General features: G+C 43.0%; 1 protein-coding gene across 1 annotated transcript in view; it reads right to left on the reverse strand.

The window, feature by feature from the left end:
• Positions 1–18,388, reverse strand: part of LOC137649868 (uncharacterized) — a 75,112-nt gene that overhangs the window by 29,768 nt on the left and 26,956 nt on the right. Inside the window, exons 3-4 of the mRNA XM_068382813.1 lie at positions 14,679–15,440; positions 13,553–13,765 (exon numbers count right to left, since the gene is read on the reverse strand). Coding sequence (XP_068238914.1) covers positions 13,553–13,765; positions 14,679–15,440 — 975 coding nt within the window. The remainder of the gene's footprint in view (positions 1–13,552; positions 13,766–14,678; positions 15,441–18,388) is intronic.

Here is an 18,388-nt window from a genome sequence, read left to right on the forward strand (position 1 = left end):
AAAAAATTAATAGACGTATATAACACTAACAGTGAAGAAGAACGAGAGAGAGAGAGAGAGAGAGAGAGAGAGAGAGAGAGAGAGAGAGAGACATGTTAATGCTTTGTTTGAACAGGTCATCTTATGGAGAGTGTTAATGACAAGTTTATGAGTCATTTTAGAAGTATGTTGAGGAATCGTCAGAAACAGGCTTCTTTGGATAGATATTTCTCCAAGAGAGAAGTGTCAGAAAGCAAAGATGATATAAGTGATTCTATTAAAAAAGCTAAAAAAGAGTAATTTTTTAAGTTCTAAAAAAAATCATAAAAAAAATGTCAAAAGACAAAAATGATAAAAAAAAGCATTTTTAATTTTAAGTGTTTACAGTAATACATACATACATATACCATGGCACTTCCCCCAATTTTGGGGGGTAGCCGACATCAACAAAGAAACAAAAACAAAAAGGGGACCTCTACTCTCTACGTTCCTCCCAGCCTAAACAAGGGACTCAACCGAGTTCAGCTGGTACTGCTAGGGTGTCACAGCCCACCCTCCCACATTATCCACCACAGATGAAGCTTCATAATGCTGAATCCCCTACTGCTGCTACCTCCGCGGTCATCTAAGGCATCGGAGGCAGCAGCAGGGCCTACCGGAAGTGCGTCACAATCGCTCGCCATTCATTCCTATTTCTAGCACGCTCTCTTGCCTCGCTCATATCTATCCTCCTATCACCCAGAGCTTCCTTCACTCCATCCATCCACCCAAACCTTGGCCTTCCTCTAGTACTTCTCCCATCAACTCTTGCATTCATCACCTTCTTTAGCAGACATCCATTTTCCATTCTCTCAACATGGCCAAACCACCTCAACACATTTATATCCACTCTAGCCGCTAACTCATTTCTTACACCCGTTCTCACTCTCACCACTTCGTTCCTAACCCTATCCACTCGAGATACACCAGCCATACTCCTTAGACACTTCATCTCAAACACATTCAATTTCTGTCTCTCCGTCACTTTCATTCCCCACAACTCCGATCCATACATCACAGTTGGTACAATCACTTTCTCATATAGAACTCTCTTTACATTCATGCCCAACCCTCTATTTTTTACTACTCCCTTAAGTGCCCCCAACACTTTGCAACCTTCATTCACTCTCTGATGTACATCTGCTTCCACTCCACCATTTGCTGCAACAACAGACCCCAAGTACTTAAACTGATCCACCTCCTCAAGTAACTCTCCATTCAACATGACATTCAACCTTGCACCACCTTCCCTTCTCGTACATCTCATAACCTTACTCTTACCCACATTAACTCTCAACTTCCTTCTCTCACACACTCTTCCAAATTCTGTCACTAATCGTCCAAGCTTCTCTTCCGCGTCTGCAACCAGTACAGTATCATCCGCAAACCACAACTGATTTACCTCCCATTCATGGTCATTCTCGTCTACCAGTTTTAATCCTCGTCCAAGCATTCGAGCATTCACCTCTCTCACCACTCCATCAACATACAAGTTAAACAACCACGGCGACATCACACATCCCTTTCTCAGCCCCACTCTCACCGGAAACCAATCACTCACTTCATTTCCTATCCTAACACATGCTTTACTACCTTTGTAGAAACTTTTCACTGCTTGCAACAACCTTCCACCAACTCCATATAACCTCATCACATTCCACATTGCTTCCCTATCAACTCTATCATACGCTTTCTCCAGATCCATAAACGCAACATACACCTCCTTACCTTTGGCTAAATATTTCTCGCATATCTGCCTAACTGTAAAAATCTGATTCATACAACCCCTCCCTCTTCTAAAACCACCCTGTATTTCCAAGATTGCATTCTCTGTTTTATCCTTGATCCTATTAATCAATACTCTACCATACACTTTTCCAACTACGCTTAACAAACTAATACCTCTTGAATTACAACACTCATGCACATCTCCCTTACCCTTATATAGTGGTACAATACATGCACACACCAATCTACTGGTACCATTGACAACACAAAACACATGTTAAACAATCTCACCAACCATTCAAGTACAGTCACACCCCCCTCCTTCAACATCTCAGCTCTCACACCATCCATACCAGATGCTTTTCCTACTCTCGTTTCATCTAGTGCTCTCCTCACTTCATCTATTGTAATCTCTCTCTCATTCTCATCTCCCATCACTGGCACCTCAACACCTGCAACAGCAATTATATCTGCCTCCCTATTATCCTCAACATTCAGTAAACTTTCAAAATATTCCGCCCATCTTTTCCTTGCCTCCTCTCCTTTTAACAACCTTCCATTTCCATCTTTCACTGTCTCTTCCATTCTTGAGCCAGCCTTCCTTACTCTCTTCACTTCTTTCCAAAACTTCTTCTTATTCTCTTCATATGAATGACCTAATCCCTGACCCCACCTCAGGTCAGCTGCCCTCTTTGCCTCATGTACCTTGCGCTTTACTTCCACATTTTTCTCTTTATATTTTTCATACTTCTCTATACTATTACTCTGCAGCCATTCTTCAAAAGCCCTCTTTTTTCTCTTCCACTTTTACCTTCACTCCTTCATTTCACCATTCACTGCCCTTCCTCATGCTGCCTCCAACAACCTTCTTTCCACACACATCACTTGCAATCCCAACAAAATTTTCTTTTACTAACTTCCACTCCTCCTCTAAATTGCCAGTTTCTCTTACTTTCACTTCGTCATATATCATTTTCAACTTTTCCTGATATTTACTTTTTACCCCCAGTTTTATTAGCTCTTCAACCCTCACTACCTCCCTTTTACATCCACCTACTCTATTCCCCCACTCTTTTGCTACAACTAATTTTCCTTCCACCAAAAAAATGATCAGACATACCGTTAGCCATACCCCTAAACACGTGCACGTCTTTCAATCCTCCAAACATTCTTTTAGTTATCAACACATAATCCATTAATGCCCTTTCTACTACTCTTCCATTTTCCACTCTTAACCATGTATATTTATTTTTATCTTTCTTTTTGAAAAAGCTATTTCTTATCACCATCTCTTGCTCAACACACATATCTACCAGTCTCTCACCACTCTCATTTTCACCTGGTACACCATACTTCCCAATGACACCTTCTACCTCTCCAGCGCCCACTCTAGCATTTAAGTCACCCATGACAACTACATAATTCCTTCTACCCAGTCCTTCTACACACCTAGTTAATTCATTCCAGAACTCATTCCGCTCTTCTTCACTTTTCTCACTACCTGGCCCATACGCACTGACAAACGCCCAACATTTCCTACCCAACCTAACCCTTACCCACATTAACCTAGATGATATCTCCTTCCATTCCACTACTTTACCTGTCATCCATTCACTCAGCAATTAAGCCAAACCCTCTCTCGCTCTTCCCCTTTCAATCCCAGACACTCTACCAGACATTTCACCAAACATCACTTCACCCTTTCCTTTTATCTTCGTCTCACACAAGGCTAATACATCCATCCTTCTATTCCTAAACATACTTCCAATTTTACATCTTTTACTCTCTATCGTACTACATCCACGCACATTCAAACACCCCAAAACTAGAGTGCGGGGAGCAGTCACTCTCCCCCCAGCTCCATCTCTTTGTCGATGTCTCACAGGATGTAGATACAGGAGAGGAGGTTCCTAGCCCCCTCGTCCCGTCCCTTTTAGTCGCCTCTTACGACACGCAGGGATAATGTTGGCACTATTCTTGTTTTTATGCCACCGCGGCCATTAAGTGTACATAACATAATTAGTATTGATACGTCTTTATATCTACCGTCTCCTCCCCCCTCTGCCTCCACCCACTACCAGCTCAAGTCACGTCACTCAAAAGGTAAATAAAATTTAATTTTTACTTTGCAGTACAGTACAGTATATAATTTTTCTTTATATCTGTAATGTTTTTTAATTATATACATGTACAGTACTGTACAGTACATGTATATTATATATAAGTATACTGTAGTATAGTGCTTACTATACTATTTTGTTATGCACTAATTTTCAATGTTTTTACCTGGGGTTTTGCACGCATTAGCTATTCTATTGCCCGCCATACGACATTTTCACCATACGATACCAACTCCAGAACGGATTAATGTCGTATGGCGGGGATCTACTTTACTGCCAAATTGCTTTTATACAGCTATGTTTCTGCTTGTGTAATGTATAGTTATACTGTTTTCAACCAAAATCTTTTTTTCCTGAATCTGACCAGCTGAAATGAGGGTGCCTCTTATATGCCGTCAAATATGGTAAGTATTTCTGTTACCTAATCTTTCACCTCTAAAACGAGGGGAGAACGTACTAGGTGTCCAACTTACTCAGGTTTTTGACTACTTCTCTTGGTACATTGATCGGACCTTTTTATGTGGGTACTGCAATTGGTACAAAACCGACTAAGGTTGCTAAATAGCATAGTGTACAGTATACAGATGTATGTTCCCGAAGGGGTGAGACACTATGTAGTTTTTACCTTTCTCCCCCAAAAGCAAGAGAGGGTTCTTCCAGGAAGGAAAGGGAAGGGTCAGGCCCTTATTCTTACCAGCAGTGAGCATGCTCAACCATTCTTGTAAGAAAGGAGCAAAGGGAGCCTGTGTGTGAGCACCTGTAACGCATTCTAATACATACGTACAGTATTTTCGGGGAAGGTACTTTCTCACCTCGTGAAATGTTCTGGCGAACATAGAATTATTGAGTCTCTAGACTTATTAGAAGGTGAATGTATGCTGTTCTGGCGAACATAGAATTATTGAGTCTCTAGACTTATTAGAAGGTGAATGTATGCTCTCAGAAGAAGGTGAGCGTATGGGTGAGAGCTTGCTCCCACAGGCCACAGATAGTTGTCAGCACACATGTCAAAGGGTAAACATGTTCCTATAAGTGCATGCGTCCTCAGGGGAGTATAGGCATATTGGAACCACTTCCAGTATTTAAGCATATACTTTCATTGGCGAACCAATGAACAATTTAGAGAGATTATAAGATTGTTCTCTCACTCTATGTTGGGTGGGAGTATGCTCTCTATTGTCGTCTGCCAATCCATATTCAATGAACAGCATGCAGCTGAGCACAATAATAGGTCAGGATGGCATTTATGTGCATGGGAGTGCTCAAACTTTGGAATGCAAATGGGCACACGGGGACGTGCACAATCATAAGCAGTATTCTTATCATCAGATTGTTTTGAAGTTAAATTGTGTCAGCGAGAAAAGGTATGCTCATTATTCTGTGCACGCTGACGTGCTAAGGCATGCGCAGTGTCAGGAGAAAGACCAAAGTGTTGAACATGATCGCTATATGGACGAGTAAGCTCTCGTGGCAGCTGGTAGGCTCGCACCTGGGAAGAATTCCAAGAAGTGTGAGCACGCAAAGGAATGCACTCATCAAGCTTCTAGCTTCCCACAGGTAAGCTCTGATCGATGAGCATGTTTGTCCTCAGAAGATGTAAAATTATGTATTCCAATCAGGTGGAGAAAAATCCCTTAAAGAACTAGGTTCTTACACAAGTTCCTAGGAACTCTGGACAAAGGGAAGGGAACCTTCTTTTTATGTTCTTTAGAACGCGACCCAACAGATGAGGCATTAACTAGTCCACTTCGTCTATGGTGAAGATATCACGGGGACTCTTGGTAAACACTGTCTCTCCCGTAACAACTCCTGTTAATCGGTCTTATAAGACTAATTCATTGAAAGAGCAACTTACAGGTCTCCTTCTATTAAGAGCATGCAACGATGTCTCACTTCCTTAGTTACAAAAGCATCATCAACACCAGGCTACACTTGCAAAGGAATAAGCAACAACAAGAATGCTGTTTAACAGGAACAAGAAGTGCATTGGCAGCTTGCACAAAACTGTCAGCTGCAGTTACTGGGCAAACTAGAAAATAAGTTTTTCTTCCTTAATTTTTCCACGTAAACAATGAATTGCCATCAATCTAGAAGAAAAACTCAAAACAGGTAGTTTGTGAGGCTGCAGCTGAAAACAAAGTGGCTACTCAGTTAGTCGGTAGGGATGCGGAGCTTGACCACCACCAGCAAGGTTTCAGCTTCACTGAAAGCATATTCTTATTAAAGGATGAAGGTTTGTATTCATATAGGAACAAGTAAGTATTTGTTCAATAGAGTATTTTTCTCAGGAGGTACTGAAGCTCCAGTAGTGGTTCAAAAAGGAGCTTTGAAATTGAGGCAGAAATTGTGTAGCTGATATTATTTTTTCCAATACGTAATTTGTAAGGGGGCAATTACATAGATTGTTATTTTAACATTATTTTGTCATTTCTTATTTAGCCAAGAAAAGGCAAGGCCTACTTTTAATTAACTACATTCTAAATGAAAGTTTGTTCCAACACAGAGACTTACCTCGAAACACTTTCTTAGGAGTTACCTGGAACCTCCTCTCAAACGACCAGAGTTTTGTGTAGTTTACCCTACTCCCATTTTCTATAATGATAGGCCTAGCGGAGGAATACGTGCCCTGAGGGCAATACCAAGTCAGGCCACATGTTTCCCAGGTCGTAGACTTCAGTAAGTTCTCTGGTCGCGTCGCGTTATCACACGACGCTCCTCTGATCTCAGTGCGACCCTTTGTGTCTCATGGCCACGTGGTTACCTCATGGTCCGTTGTGCTCTGCCCGCGCGCTTGGTGCTTTATCTGTGTGCTTTTGCTTTCATTCCTTTGTGCTTTCATTGTGTTTAGTGTTCTCATTCTTTTGTTGTGCTTGTGTCTAGCGGTTTTTGTGATTGTGTGCGATGGAGCATGCTCGCCGTTGTCCTGGGCCTAGAGCCGGGAAATTGTGTGGGGCTTTTTTGTCTAAGCCCGATGTTGATCTGCACACGCTTTGTTCCTCGTGTAGGGGTAAAGTGTGTTCTTCTTTGGACACGTGTCCGGAATGTGCTGACTGGAGTGAGATCCAATGGGTCAAGTTTGGGACCAAAAAGAAGAAGTCTACGAAGCGGTCTCCCAGGAAAACCAGTATGTCTTCTCCTGCGACTTCTGCGGGTGAGGAATCGTGTAGAGTTCCTTCTTCTTCCCCTACCCAGAGTAGGGGACGAGGTAAGTCAGTGAAAGGGGAGAAGTTGGTGCCTCTTCCCCTGGAGAATGTTGTTGCAGGGGTTTCAGGTTCTTTTACGGCGAACTAGGCGCCTGTAATTATGTGTAGTGGGGGTCCGCGGGACATTGCTCTCGTGCAAGGGGAGCGCGTCTCGGTGGAGGACTCCATGTGGAATAAAAATGTGCCATTTTCTTCCCCAGATTCTTGGGTGGATGTCTCTGGCGCTTCGGCAGCGGAGGGTGCCCTGGATAGAGAAGATTCCCCGCAGGAAGATCCCCTGGGATGGAGTTTGCCGATGACTCCGTTCAAGTCTCCGTTGAGGATGGAGTAGGGCTTGAGCGAGTCCTTCCCTTTCTTGTATCGTCCGTCAACGCCTCCGGCTCCTTCGTCAGCAGTCCCGGAAGAATTATTACAGCCATCGACGTCTGGAACCCAACAGGTATCGAGGAAGGCTCCATCTGTTGCGAGGTCTCGGTTCCTTGGTGGGTCAGACTCGTAGGTAGCGGAGTCTTCAGTCTCGTCTGAGGAAGAACGCCGCAGGAGGCGTAGAAGGAAGAGGGAACGGGCCATGAGGAGGAGATCCCTTTCTAGGGAGATAGGAGAAGAAGATCCCGTTCTCCGCAGAAGAAGAGCAGGAGAGCTGGTTCTCCTCAAGGAAGATGGGTCTTCGTACCCGAGGACAAGCTGAGAGACCTTACTACAGTCTCAAGCTCAATGGTCAAGCTGGTAGGAAACAGTCCTCCTAGAAGGGCCTCCAGTAGCCTCATGATGGCGTCAGCCGCTGACCGTAAGGCCTCGTCTAGCAGGCATAAGTCCCGACCTAGAGACACTCAACCCGCTCAGCGGAGGGAGTCGTCTCCTAGGACGGGCAGCCTCGACGGGTCTGCCCATCGAGATGATAGACGAATACGGGCCCCTCCGTCGAACAATTTCACGGAGGAGCCTGTCCCTTCGTCAAAGCCTATTAAGGTGACAGAGGCGCCCGTCTCTAAAGAGAAGAAGAGCCGAGGGTCCCGTCTGAGCGGAGGTGCCCGTGAAGATCCTTCTCCCCATCGTAGGACGGAGGACGTGGATGAAGAGGCAGCGCTTTCTACAGAGGACTCCGCTTATAGGAGGGTGATCTCCTTGATAAGGAGTCACAGTAATTTAGTGGAGCCTCTACCGCAGGAGGATGATGACTGGACCTCTGGCTTAAATAGGATATTGGGTGCGCCCGTCCAAAAAAAGCCCTCTTTAGCTCTTCCGGAGGCGAGAGATGTCAGGCTAGGGCGAGCTCATATAGACAAGGTGATAGCCTGCAATGGCGACTCTTCTAAAGGGCATAGTGCGGCTAAGCCCTTACAGGGGATGAAGTCCCAGAGTAAGTATTATGCCTTGGAAGGTTGACCTCATGGCGCAAGTAAGATGGAGGACGTCCTGGAGATTTTATGTCAAGGTGCCACGGAAGAGATGGCCTCTACAGCACCCATTTACTTCTCCCAGACCGAGGCCGTGATGATGGAGGAGATGTCGAAGGACCTGGTTAACGTTGCATCATGGCTGGACTGGTGGGCCACTACCTTGGTGGGTTCGCAGATTCCGACAGACTCGATGGAACCTGCCAAACGAGAGGCCCTGAATGAGTTGGTCGGATCTGGTGGCAGTGCCCTTAAATTCCTCACGTTTCAGGCCTTGGCTCTTTCAGCGAACTGGGTGCTGAGGAGAAGGGATTCGCTGTTGAAGAATCTCCCGAGGAAAATCTCTGACAGGGAAGCAAGGGCTCTTCGGAACATCTCAGTTTGGGATGAACAACTGTTCCCGGTAAAGAAAGCTGAAGAAGTAGCGGAGAAGATGTCCAAGAAGAGGGAAGTCATCGTGCCCAAGTCGCAATCTGCGAGACGTCCCGTCTTTAGGAGACCTGTAGCTGAGGCACCTTCTACTTCTCGTTCGTCTCCCTCTCAAGTAAGAAGAGACCCTTCTTCAGGTCAATGGGCTCATTCGACGAATCCCTCCCGAAGGGGAGCTACTTCAGCTCCTTCCACCTACAGGAGTTCATACTCGTCCTCCAGGAGAGGCCGATCAGGACATTCCTCTCATAGGAGGTAATGTGAGAGGGCCCCCTCCCCTGCCCAAGCCTCAGGTAGGGGGATGCCTCAGACTATTTTGGCAATCATGGAAGCTCCACGGAGCAGATCCATGGACAGTATCTGTGTTGAAAGAGGGCTACAGGATTCCTTTTCTGGAGGATCCTCCTCCTTCCAGCAAGCCAGGCGGAATGGTTAGCCCCCAAAGACCCGTTGAAGAGAGCTGCCTTGGACGAAGAAGTCTCCACAATGATGCAGAAGGGAGCTATGGAGACGGTAAAGCTTCCGGGTCCGGGGTTCTACAGTCGTCTTTTCTTGGTGGAGAAAACAACAGGAGGTTGGAGACCAGTGGTAGACCTGTCAGCCCTCAACAAATTTATATGAAAGACGAGTTTCAAGATGGACACCCCAAGAACAGTCATGGCGTCCTTGAGGGAAGGGGATTTTATGATTTCCATAGACCTCAAGGATGCCTATTTCCAGATTCCAATTCATCCAGCAAGCAGGAAGTTTCTCCGGGTGAAATGGGGTGCCCAGATTATGCAATTCAAGGCCCTGTGCTTCGGACTTTCTACAGCTCCCCAGGTATTCACAAGAATCTTTACGACGATCTCCGTTTGGGCTCACGAACGGGGTATTCGTCTAATTCAGTACCTGGATGACTGGTTACTCCTTTCATCCTCAAAGGAAGTCTTGAATCAACAAGGTGCAGACCACCTTCAACTATGCAAAAATCTGGGCTTTACCGTCAATCTGGAGAAATCTCATCTAATTCCAACCAACAAAACGACGTACTTGGGGATAGTTCTAGATTCATTGAAGGTCAAGGCATTTCCATCAGTAGACAGGCTGAACAACCTGGACCAAGTACTCCGTCCCTTCCTAGAAGGCCAGCCCAGAAGAGCGAAGGATTGGCAGAGGCTAATAGGACATCTGGTGTCCTTAGAAAAGTTGGTTCCACGCGGAAGGCAGAACCTCAGGAGCATACAATGGAACTTAAAAGATCAGTGGGATCAGAGAAGTTCCCCAGACAGGATTGTTCAAGTTCTTCCAGAAACCAAACAAGCTCTAGAGTGGTGGCAGAACCGTGCAAACACTCTAAAAGGGATGCCTCTGTCCTCCGGCCCTCCAGAACTTCTACTCTTCACGGACGCATCAAAGGAAGGTTGGGGTGCTCATCTTCGGGCGAAAATAGCGAGAGGCAAATGGACAGAAGAAGAAAAGTATCTTCACATCAATATCCTGGAGATGAGAGCGGTTCAGGAAGCCTGCCTATACTTCACTCAAGTTCTGAAAGGAAATTCAGTGGCTCTGATGTCAGACAACGCAAAAGTAGTGGCGTACATAAAGAAGGAAGGAGGGTTGAAGTCGAAGGAGTTGTGCGATCTCGCCCTGCAAGTCCTGAAGTGGGCGAAAAACGAGGAAGTCAGACTGTCGGCGAGATTCATTCTGGGGAAGAAAAATGTTCTAGCGGATGGCCTCAGCAGAGTAGGCCAGGTAGTAGCGACAGAATGGTCCCTTCATCCAGAGGTAGCAAGTTACATCATTCAGATGTGCGGCTCTCCGGTAATGGATCTCTTCGCGACAAGGTTGAACGCGCAACTCCCTGTATTCTGTTCTCCTGTCCCAGACCCAAAGGCAGTCTTGGAGGACGCCTTTCAACACAAGTGGGACAATCTCGACGTGTACGCTTTTCCTCCCTTTGCCCTGATAAGACAGGTCCTCAACAGAGTAAGGACAGCCAACAACCTAAAGATGACTTTGGTAGTGCCTTGGTGGCCGGAGAGAGAGTGGTTCGCAGACCTAAAAGGCCTCGCCATTCTCCCTCCGTGGCCTCTTCCAGACAGACCGGACCTCCTGAGGCAGCCACACTTCCCACACTTCCAGAGGTTTCACGAAAATCCTCAATCCCTTCGTCTTCACGCCTGGAGGTTATCCAGTGTCTGCTGAAAAGACAAGGGTATTCGTCAAAGACAGCTGTGAGAATGTCTCGTTACTGTACTTGAGAAAGTCTTCCACAGCAGTCTATCAAGCAAAATGGACAACTTTTGGTAAATGGTGTGCTTCAAAGAAGATAGAGCCCTTAGAAGCATCAGTACCCAATATCGCAGATTTTCTCGTTCACCTCAGGGATGTGCTGGGCATGTCGATTCCAGCAGTTAAGGGGGTTCGAGCCACCCTTGGACAAGTCTTTCTTTTGAAGGGAATAGATTTGGGTTCTTCCAGACATATTTCCATGCTCATCAAGAGTTTTGAGCAATCATGTCCTCCCTCTTCCCCTAGGGTTCCAAATTGGGATCTGGCTAGAGTTCTAGACATGCTTAGTAAGCCACCCTTCGAACCATTAAAAGATATTGTGGACAGAAATCTTACGCTTAAAGCTGTCTTCTGGCTAGAGTTCTAGACATGCTTAGTAAGCCACCCTTCGAACCATTAAAAGATATTGTGGACAGAAATCTTACGCTTAAAGCTGTCTTCTGGCTAGAGTTCTAGACATGCTTAGTAAGCCACCCTTCGAACCATTAAAAGATATTGTGGACAGAAATCTTACGCTTAAAGCTGTCTTCTTATTAGCGTTGGCTTCAGCTAAGAGAGTGGGTGAACTTCATGGATTGTCGTATGAAGTAGAACACTCAAGGGGATGGAAGGATATTTCCTTTAAGTTTGTTCCATCGTTCGTCGCCAAGACCCAGAATCCATCCGTTTGGGATCCTAGGTTTGAGGGTTTATCTATCCCAGCAATTCCAAACTCAGGAAATCAAGAAGACTTAAAGTTGTGCCCTGTCAGGGTTATTAGGAAATATCTTAAGAGGACGGCGAATCTCCGCCCTGGAATTAAGAATCTTTTTGTATCCACGGGTAAGACTAAAAAGAAAATTTCGTAGAATACTATTTCTTTTTGGCTCAGGCTAGTTATAATTCAAGCTTATTCTAGTGCTGGACTTTCAGTTCCAGGAAAGCCCAGAGCTCATGATGTTAGAGGTTTAAGCACCTCTCTAGCCTTTGAAAAGAACATGTCTGTTGCTCAGGTACTTAGAGCGGGAACTTGGTCTAATCAGTCGACATACATTCACTGCTCACTACCTCAAGGATTGTACGAGGAAATCATTGGATGCTTTTTCGATCGGGCCAGTCATCTCAGCGCTCCAACCGATTTAACGGCTCAAGCCCCAGGTTCAATCGCGGATTTCAAACTCTCTAGACACAAGCATTCTTATCTATTATTTCCCCTTATCTTTTTCTCGTACTGTCCATCGTCTGTGGAGGTCTTAGCCAGTAGACCGGCACATCAAGTTATGTTCAAAATTCATCAAGCACATCAAGGAATTTTGTAGGGTGAGTACTATATGCACAATTAATGAGCTCTTTGTGTAGTTTATCCTACTTTCCATGTGTTGGGGTCCTTGTCAGGGAGGCACTCCCACCTCCTAAAGTGTAAGTCTCCTAAGAAAGTGTTTCGAGGTAAGTCTCTGTGTTGGAACAAATCACAAATTATTAGTAATTTGTATTTTTCCTAACATACTTACCGAGAAACACTTTCGAGTTATGACCCCCCCATCCTTCCCCCATGTGCCTCTCTGATCTTTAGTATTGTTACTTACATAGAACTTACTGAAGCCTACGACCTGGGAAACATGTGGCCTGACTTGGTATTGCCCTCGGCACGTATTCCTCCGCTAGGCCTATCATTATAGAAAATGGGAGTAGGGTAAACTACACAAAACTCTGGTCGTTTGAGAGGAGGTTCCAGGTAACTCCTAAGAAAGTGTTTCTCGGTAAGTATGTTAGGAAAAATACAAATTACTAATAATTTGTGATATATCACGGTTTTAGAATTCAGTTGCGAATTATCAAAATTGTTTTTGAAAAATTTATGTTCATGATTGCTGTATTTTGTTATCTCTTTTTCAACTAATAAGAGATGTAGTAGTCAACTGTTGCTCTCAGGTAATATTCATCAAAGTACAGTAAACTGAATTTTGGAGAAATATAAAAAATCAGTGACATATCAGAGTTAATACAGGTCATTAATTATTCCATAGAATGAGGTTGGGAGCTTGGATGGATCCTGTGGACCAATGGGTGCAGATTCCATCCAGCAGTATGAGTACGATATTACACTGATTGGTCCTCCAAAAGGGAAAGACATACAATTTGAGAAGGAAAAGTTAAATTTTTTTACTTGAAGGTTGAGAGGCTTGTAAGGTAGATAATTAAGTATCCAACTCGCAGGTAAATATCAATGTAATAAATTTTATTAATAAAATTCTTCAAAATAAAAAACTTAAAGCCCAAGTAAATTTAGAAAGAGCAAAATTGACCAGAATTCATATCACAACTAACCTTATAAAGTGATAATCAGGCAAGATTTCAAGGATTATGATTTAAGAAAATTTTTTTTAATTTGTGATGAATTTACCTTTTGGAAATCTTGTTTTATGCCATACCCCATGTGGTAACACAAAGCAAGATTGTAATGTGATGAAGCATCTCCCATTAAGGTTCCAGCATGAAAGTAAGGAACAGCTTCTTTTGGATGATCATGGGCTATATATCTGTTCATGCGCTCTTCCAAAATACCCAGAAGTTCCATGCTGAAATTGTTTATTTCCTTCTTCCCAGCTTCAATTACCTACAGTAATAAGAGCAAATTGATGCATGTTACATTAATTTCAACACATTTTCAAGTTCTTTAATGTTTCCTAGTGCCATATTTACATACAAAACTGCTGTATATGCATTACATTAGCAAAGGAGTTACCAGTATGTAAAGTAAATGGTATTTAACTAAAATCTAAATAGCAATAAGCAGTTCATGATATGATTGGTTTTAAAGAATGTGGCTGCATTTAGACCAATACTTATACATTTATTTGAAAATCTTTAGAAAAAAATGTTTAGGGTCTTGTTCAATGAATAGAAAATGTGATAGATAAAATAAACTACCGTAATGATAATCTAAACTGTTTTGAATATAAAATTAAATTTGCATGAAAAAACTATAGAACTAATAGTTTTCAAGTATTTATAGAAAATAGCAATTTCAATTTATATACAGTATTTCAAGAAAATAATGAAGAAAGCAGCAATATATGCTTTATATTATATTTCAAGATCTAACAAAAAGCCAGTCCTCGGTTATCAACATAAAGCCCCCGCTAGAAAAATTAGCAGAAGAAAAAATAGAAATGTTCAAACCTTATGCAAGAATTTTTTAAAACTTATTTAGCCCCATGGAAAACTCCATTTCATTAAAGAAAAAAAATAACTACATCAGAAAAAAATTTAATGTAAAAATTCTATTTTTATCTGAATTCATGAATTTATCATGCCATAATATCCTTTTCAGTTTTAATATGAATTGTAAAGTATAGTTAATCAAAATTATAAAACATAAATCGGTTTTATATCATGGGTTGGTCTGAACAGAATTGGAAGAAGACAAGACATCAGTTTCTGGAAGTGACATGTATAAAAAAGAAAAAGTTACAAATGCAATACATTGTAATACATGATTGCAGATTTGAGAACGACTTTGACCTTACCGCTTCCAAGCCATTGTTGAGATCAGCCTTGTTAGTGCCATGACTGTACTGGATTGGGGATGATGATGTTTCAGATGTTTCACTCTCAGCTGAACTTGATGCATAACTCTCAAAATCTTTAACAGAAACTGTCCTGAAGGCAAAATTATTTTGTTTTTTTATATCTAAGTCTGTGCATTTGTCTGACTGGTTACTTTCATTGCCTGCTATATCATGTGTGCTGCCCTTTTGTACTAAGACATCCTCTTGTTCTAACCTACTTTCTTGAAGTGTCTGTGTTCTTACTGAAGTTTCTAATAATATATTTTTGGAGCTTTGGGAATTATTCTTGTCACTCCATTCATATTCAGAGAATCCAGAATCTTGTGTTGTCTTTGCTACTTGACTCTGAAGATAATCCTTATCATCTTCAATTTGTGGCTTAATATCTGAGAAGACACTATATATGCTCTCTTTATTAGGAACATTTTCCTTTTGGTTAAAAATGTGGGCTCTTTGCCTTTCATTTTGTAAGCCTATCCACGACTGAAGGGTATGAAGAGGGAAATGGATATTTCTGAATTGGCTCCAGTCATTAATAATGCCATATTTGAGATTAATTTTGTTATCACCTTCCTCTTCACTGGCATCCTTATTGTCCTCACAGATGGTTATGCTATCACTGACATCATTTCCTGAATTTTGATATGAACTATTGTTGAATAAAAAAAAGTAGGATCTCAAATACTGGCATAGATTCCATGTGAATGCAGCAGCAGAACCCTGTTAAAAGTTCAAACAATCAGTAATCCTAAAATTATCAAATAATTCAAAAGTGATTTGTATTTTTCCTAGCTATGCAAATATATGTCCTTTAAACTAGGGATATGTCTTCATCAGTGCTGGAACAGTTATTGAATTGTTAACAAGGTAGGTAATAATCATGATATTTTCAATTTAAAATAAATTTTTTAATATGCTTACCCGGTGGATATATATGTAGCTAACGTCTCCGACGGTTGGCAGATTCAAAACTCGCGGGCAATCACTATGCTGGTTGGCTGGGTGTACACTAGCGCCAACTGTCGGCAGGATACTAAACATATTCCGATAAGCTCCAGTTCTTCTCAGCCCGTAGGGTCTCTAGAGGGGTGGAAGGGAGGGAATTTAATTATATATATCCACCGAGTAAGTATATTCAAAAATTTATTTTAAATTGAAAATATAATTTTTAAATATTTAACTTAGCCGGTGGATATATATGTAGCTGATTCACACCCTTGGTGGAGGGTAGAGACCAGTATTAAACATTGCAGGAATATAAGCTCTTGACAATTAACAAACTTAAGTATTAGTACCTGATAAGGAAGCTGACTTTGATGATACTCTGCCTCATTAGTCCGCTCTCCTTATGAAGCCCAGCGATCCACTCGGGGCTGAAAGACTTCTAGGTGCTTATATATATGGGGTGAACACCCCTATAACAGGACCTCAACAATACCCTTTATCTGGGTGCTCTCATGAAACAAGTTTGACCACCCGCCAAATCAAAAGATTGCGGAAGACTATCTCAGTCTCTCCACATGCAACCCAAAAATAATTTTAAAAAGTTTCAAGAGAAGAAAAAGGATATTGGGATTAAGGGAATGTAGTGGTAGAACCTTCACCCACTACTGCACTCACTGCTACGAATGGCCCCAATGTGTAGCAGTCGTCATAAAGAGTCTGGACATTTTTTAAATAATGTGACTCGAACACAGATTTACTCCTCCAAAAGGTTGCGTCCACAATACTTCTAAGTGATCTATTCTGTTTTAAAGCCACTGACGTCGCCACTGCTCTGACTTCATGAGCTTTAACTTTAAGCAATTTCCGATCATCCTCATTTAAGTGAGTGTGGGCCTCTCTAATTAAAAGTCTAACAAAATATGACAAGGCATTTTTCGACATTGGTAAGGAGGGCTTTTTCACTGAACACCATAAAGCCTCTGAATTACTTCGTAACGTTTTGGTTCTACTAAGATAAAACTTCAGAGCACTTACAGGGCATAAGACTCTTTCAATTTTATTCCAAACAACCTCCAATAGGTTGGGAATTTCAAATGACTTCGGCCATGGATGAGATGGTCGCTCATTTTTGGCCAGGAAACCAAGCTGCAGGGAGCACACTGCTTTATTGGAGCAGAAGCCAATGTTTTTGCTGAAGGCATGCACTTCACTGACTCTCTTTGCGGTAGCAAGGCTCATTAAAAAGAGAGTTTTGAGGGTAAGATCTTTGAGAGAAGCTGAGTTTAGGGGCTCAAATCTTTCAGACATAAGAAACTTAAGGACTACGACCAAATTCCAAGCTGGAGTAGTAACTTGACGTTCCTTGGAAGTTTCAAAAGTCTTGAGAAGGTCTTGAAGATCCTTATTATTAGACAAATCTAGGTTTCTGTGTCTAAACAACGAAGTTAACATGTTTCTGTAGCCTTTAATAGTTGAGGCAGAAAGGCTGCAGTTATTTCTGAGATGAAGCAGGAAGTCCACGATCTGTGCTACAGTGGTATTGGATGAGGAAACAGAAGAGGACTTGCACCAGTCTCTAAATACCTCCCATTTAGGTTGGTAGATCCTGATGGTAGAGGATCTCCTCGCCCTTGCAATCGCTCTAGCTGCCTCCTTCGAAAATCCTCTAGCTCTAGAGAGTCTCTCGATACTCTGAATGCAGTTAGATGAAGCGCTGGGAGGCTTTGATGGAATCTCTTTATGTGAGGTTGACGAAGGAGATCCATTCGCAATGGTAAACTTCTTGGAATGTCCACCAACCATTGATGTACCTCGGTGAACCATTCCATCGAGGGCCAGAGGGGAGCAACCAACGTCAACCTGGTCCCTTCGTGAGAGATGAACTTCTGAAGAACCTTGTGTAGGATCTTGAATAGCGGAAAGGCATGGATTTCTAGATGTGACCAGTCCAGAAGAAAAGCGTCTATGTGGGCTGCCTCTGGATCTGGGACTGGGAGCAGTAAGTGGGAAGCCTCTTTGTCAAGGAAGTCGCAAACAGGTCTATGGTAGGGCGACCCCAAACCCTCCATAGCTTCTCGCACACGTCTTGGTGAAGCGTCCACTCCGTGGAGATGACTTGACCCCTCCTGTTGAGGCAGTCTGCTCTCACATTCTTCTCTCCTTGAACAAATTTTGTCATAAGGGAGATGTTTCTTTCCTTTGACCAAATGATAAGGTCCTTTGCAGTGACGAAAAGGGAGTGAGAGTGGGTTCCTCCCTGTTTTGAGATATAGGCTAAGGCCATGGTATTGTCCGAGTTCACTTGTACCACCTTGTTTTTTATCACATTCTCGAAACTTTTCAAGGCCAGATGGACTGCCAGAAGCTCCTTGTGATTTATATGAAGTCTCTTCTGATCTTTGGACCAAAGACCTGAGCATTCTCGATTGTCCAGAGTTGCTCCCCAACCCATGTCCAATGCGTCTGTATACAACACATGGTCTGGGCTCTTGGGGGCCAGAGAGAGACCCTCTCGACATCTGAGGTTGTTGTCCCACCAAGCCAGGCACGTCTTGATTGAGTTTGAGATCGGAATGGAAATAGCCTCTAAGCCCTTCTCTTTGTTCCAATGTTGGTTTAGGTGGAACTAGAGAGGACGCAGGTTGAGTCTTCCCAGGGAGACAAATTGTCTAACGATGATAGGGTTCCCACGAGGCTCATCCAAACCCTTACCGAACAATTGC

The sequence above is a fragment of the Palaemon carinicauda genome, chromosome 1, assembly GCF_036898095.1.
Source record: "Palaemon carinicauda isolate YSFRI2023 chromosome 1, ASM3689809v2, whole genome shotgun sequence".
NCBI classification, from domain to species: Eukaryota; Metazoa; Arthropoda; class Malacostraca; order Decapoda; family Palaemonidae; genus Palaemon; species Palaemon carinicauda.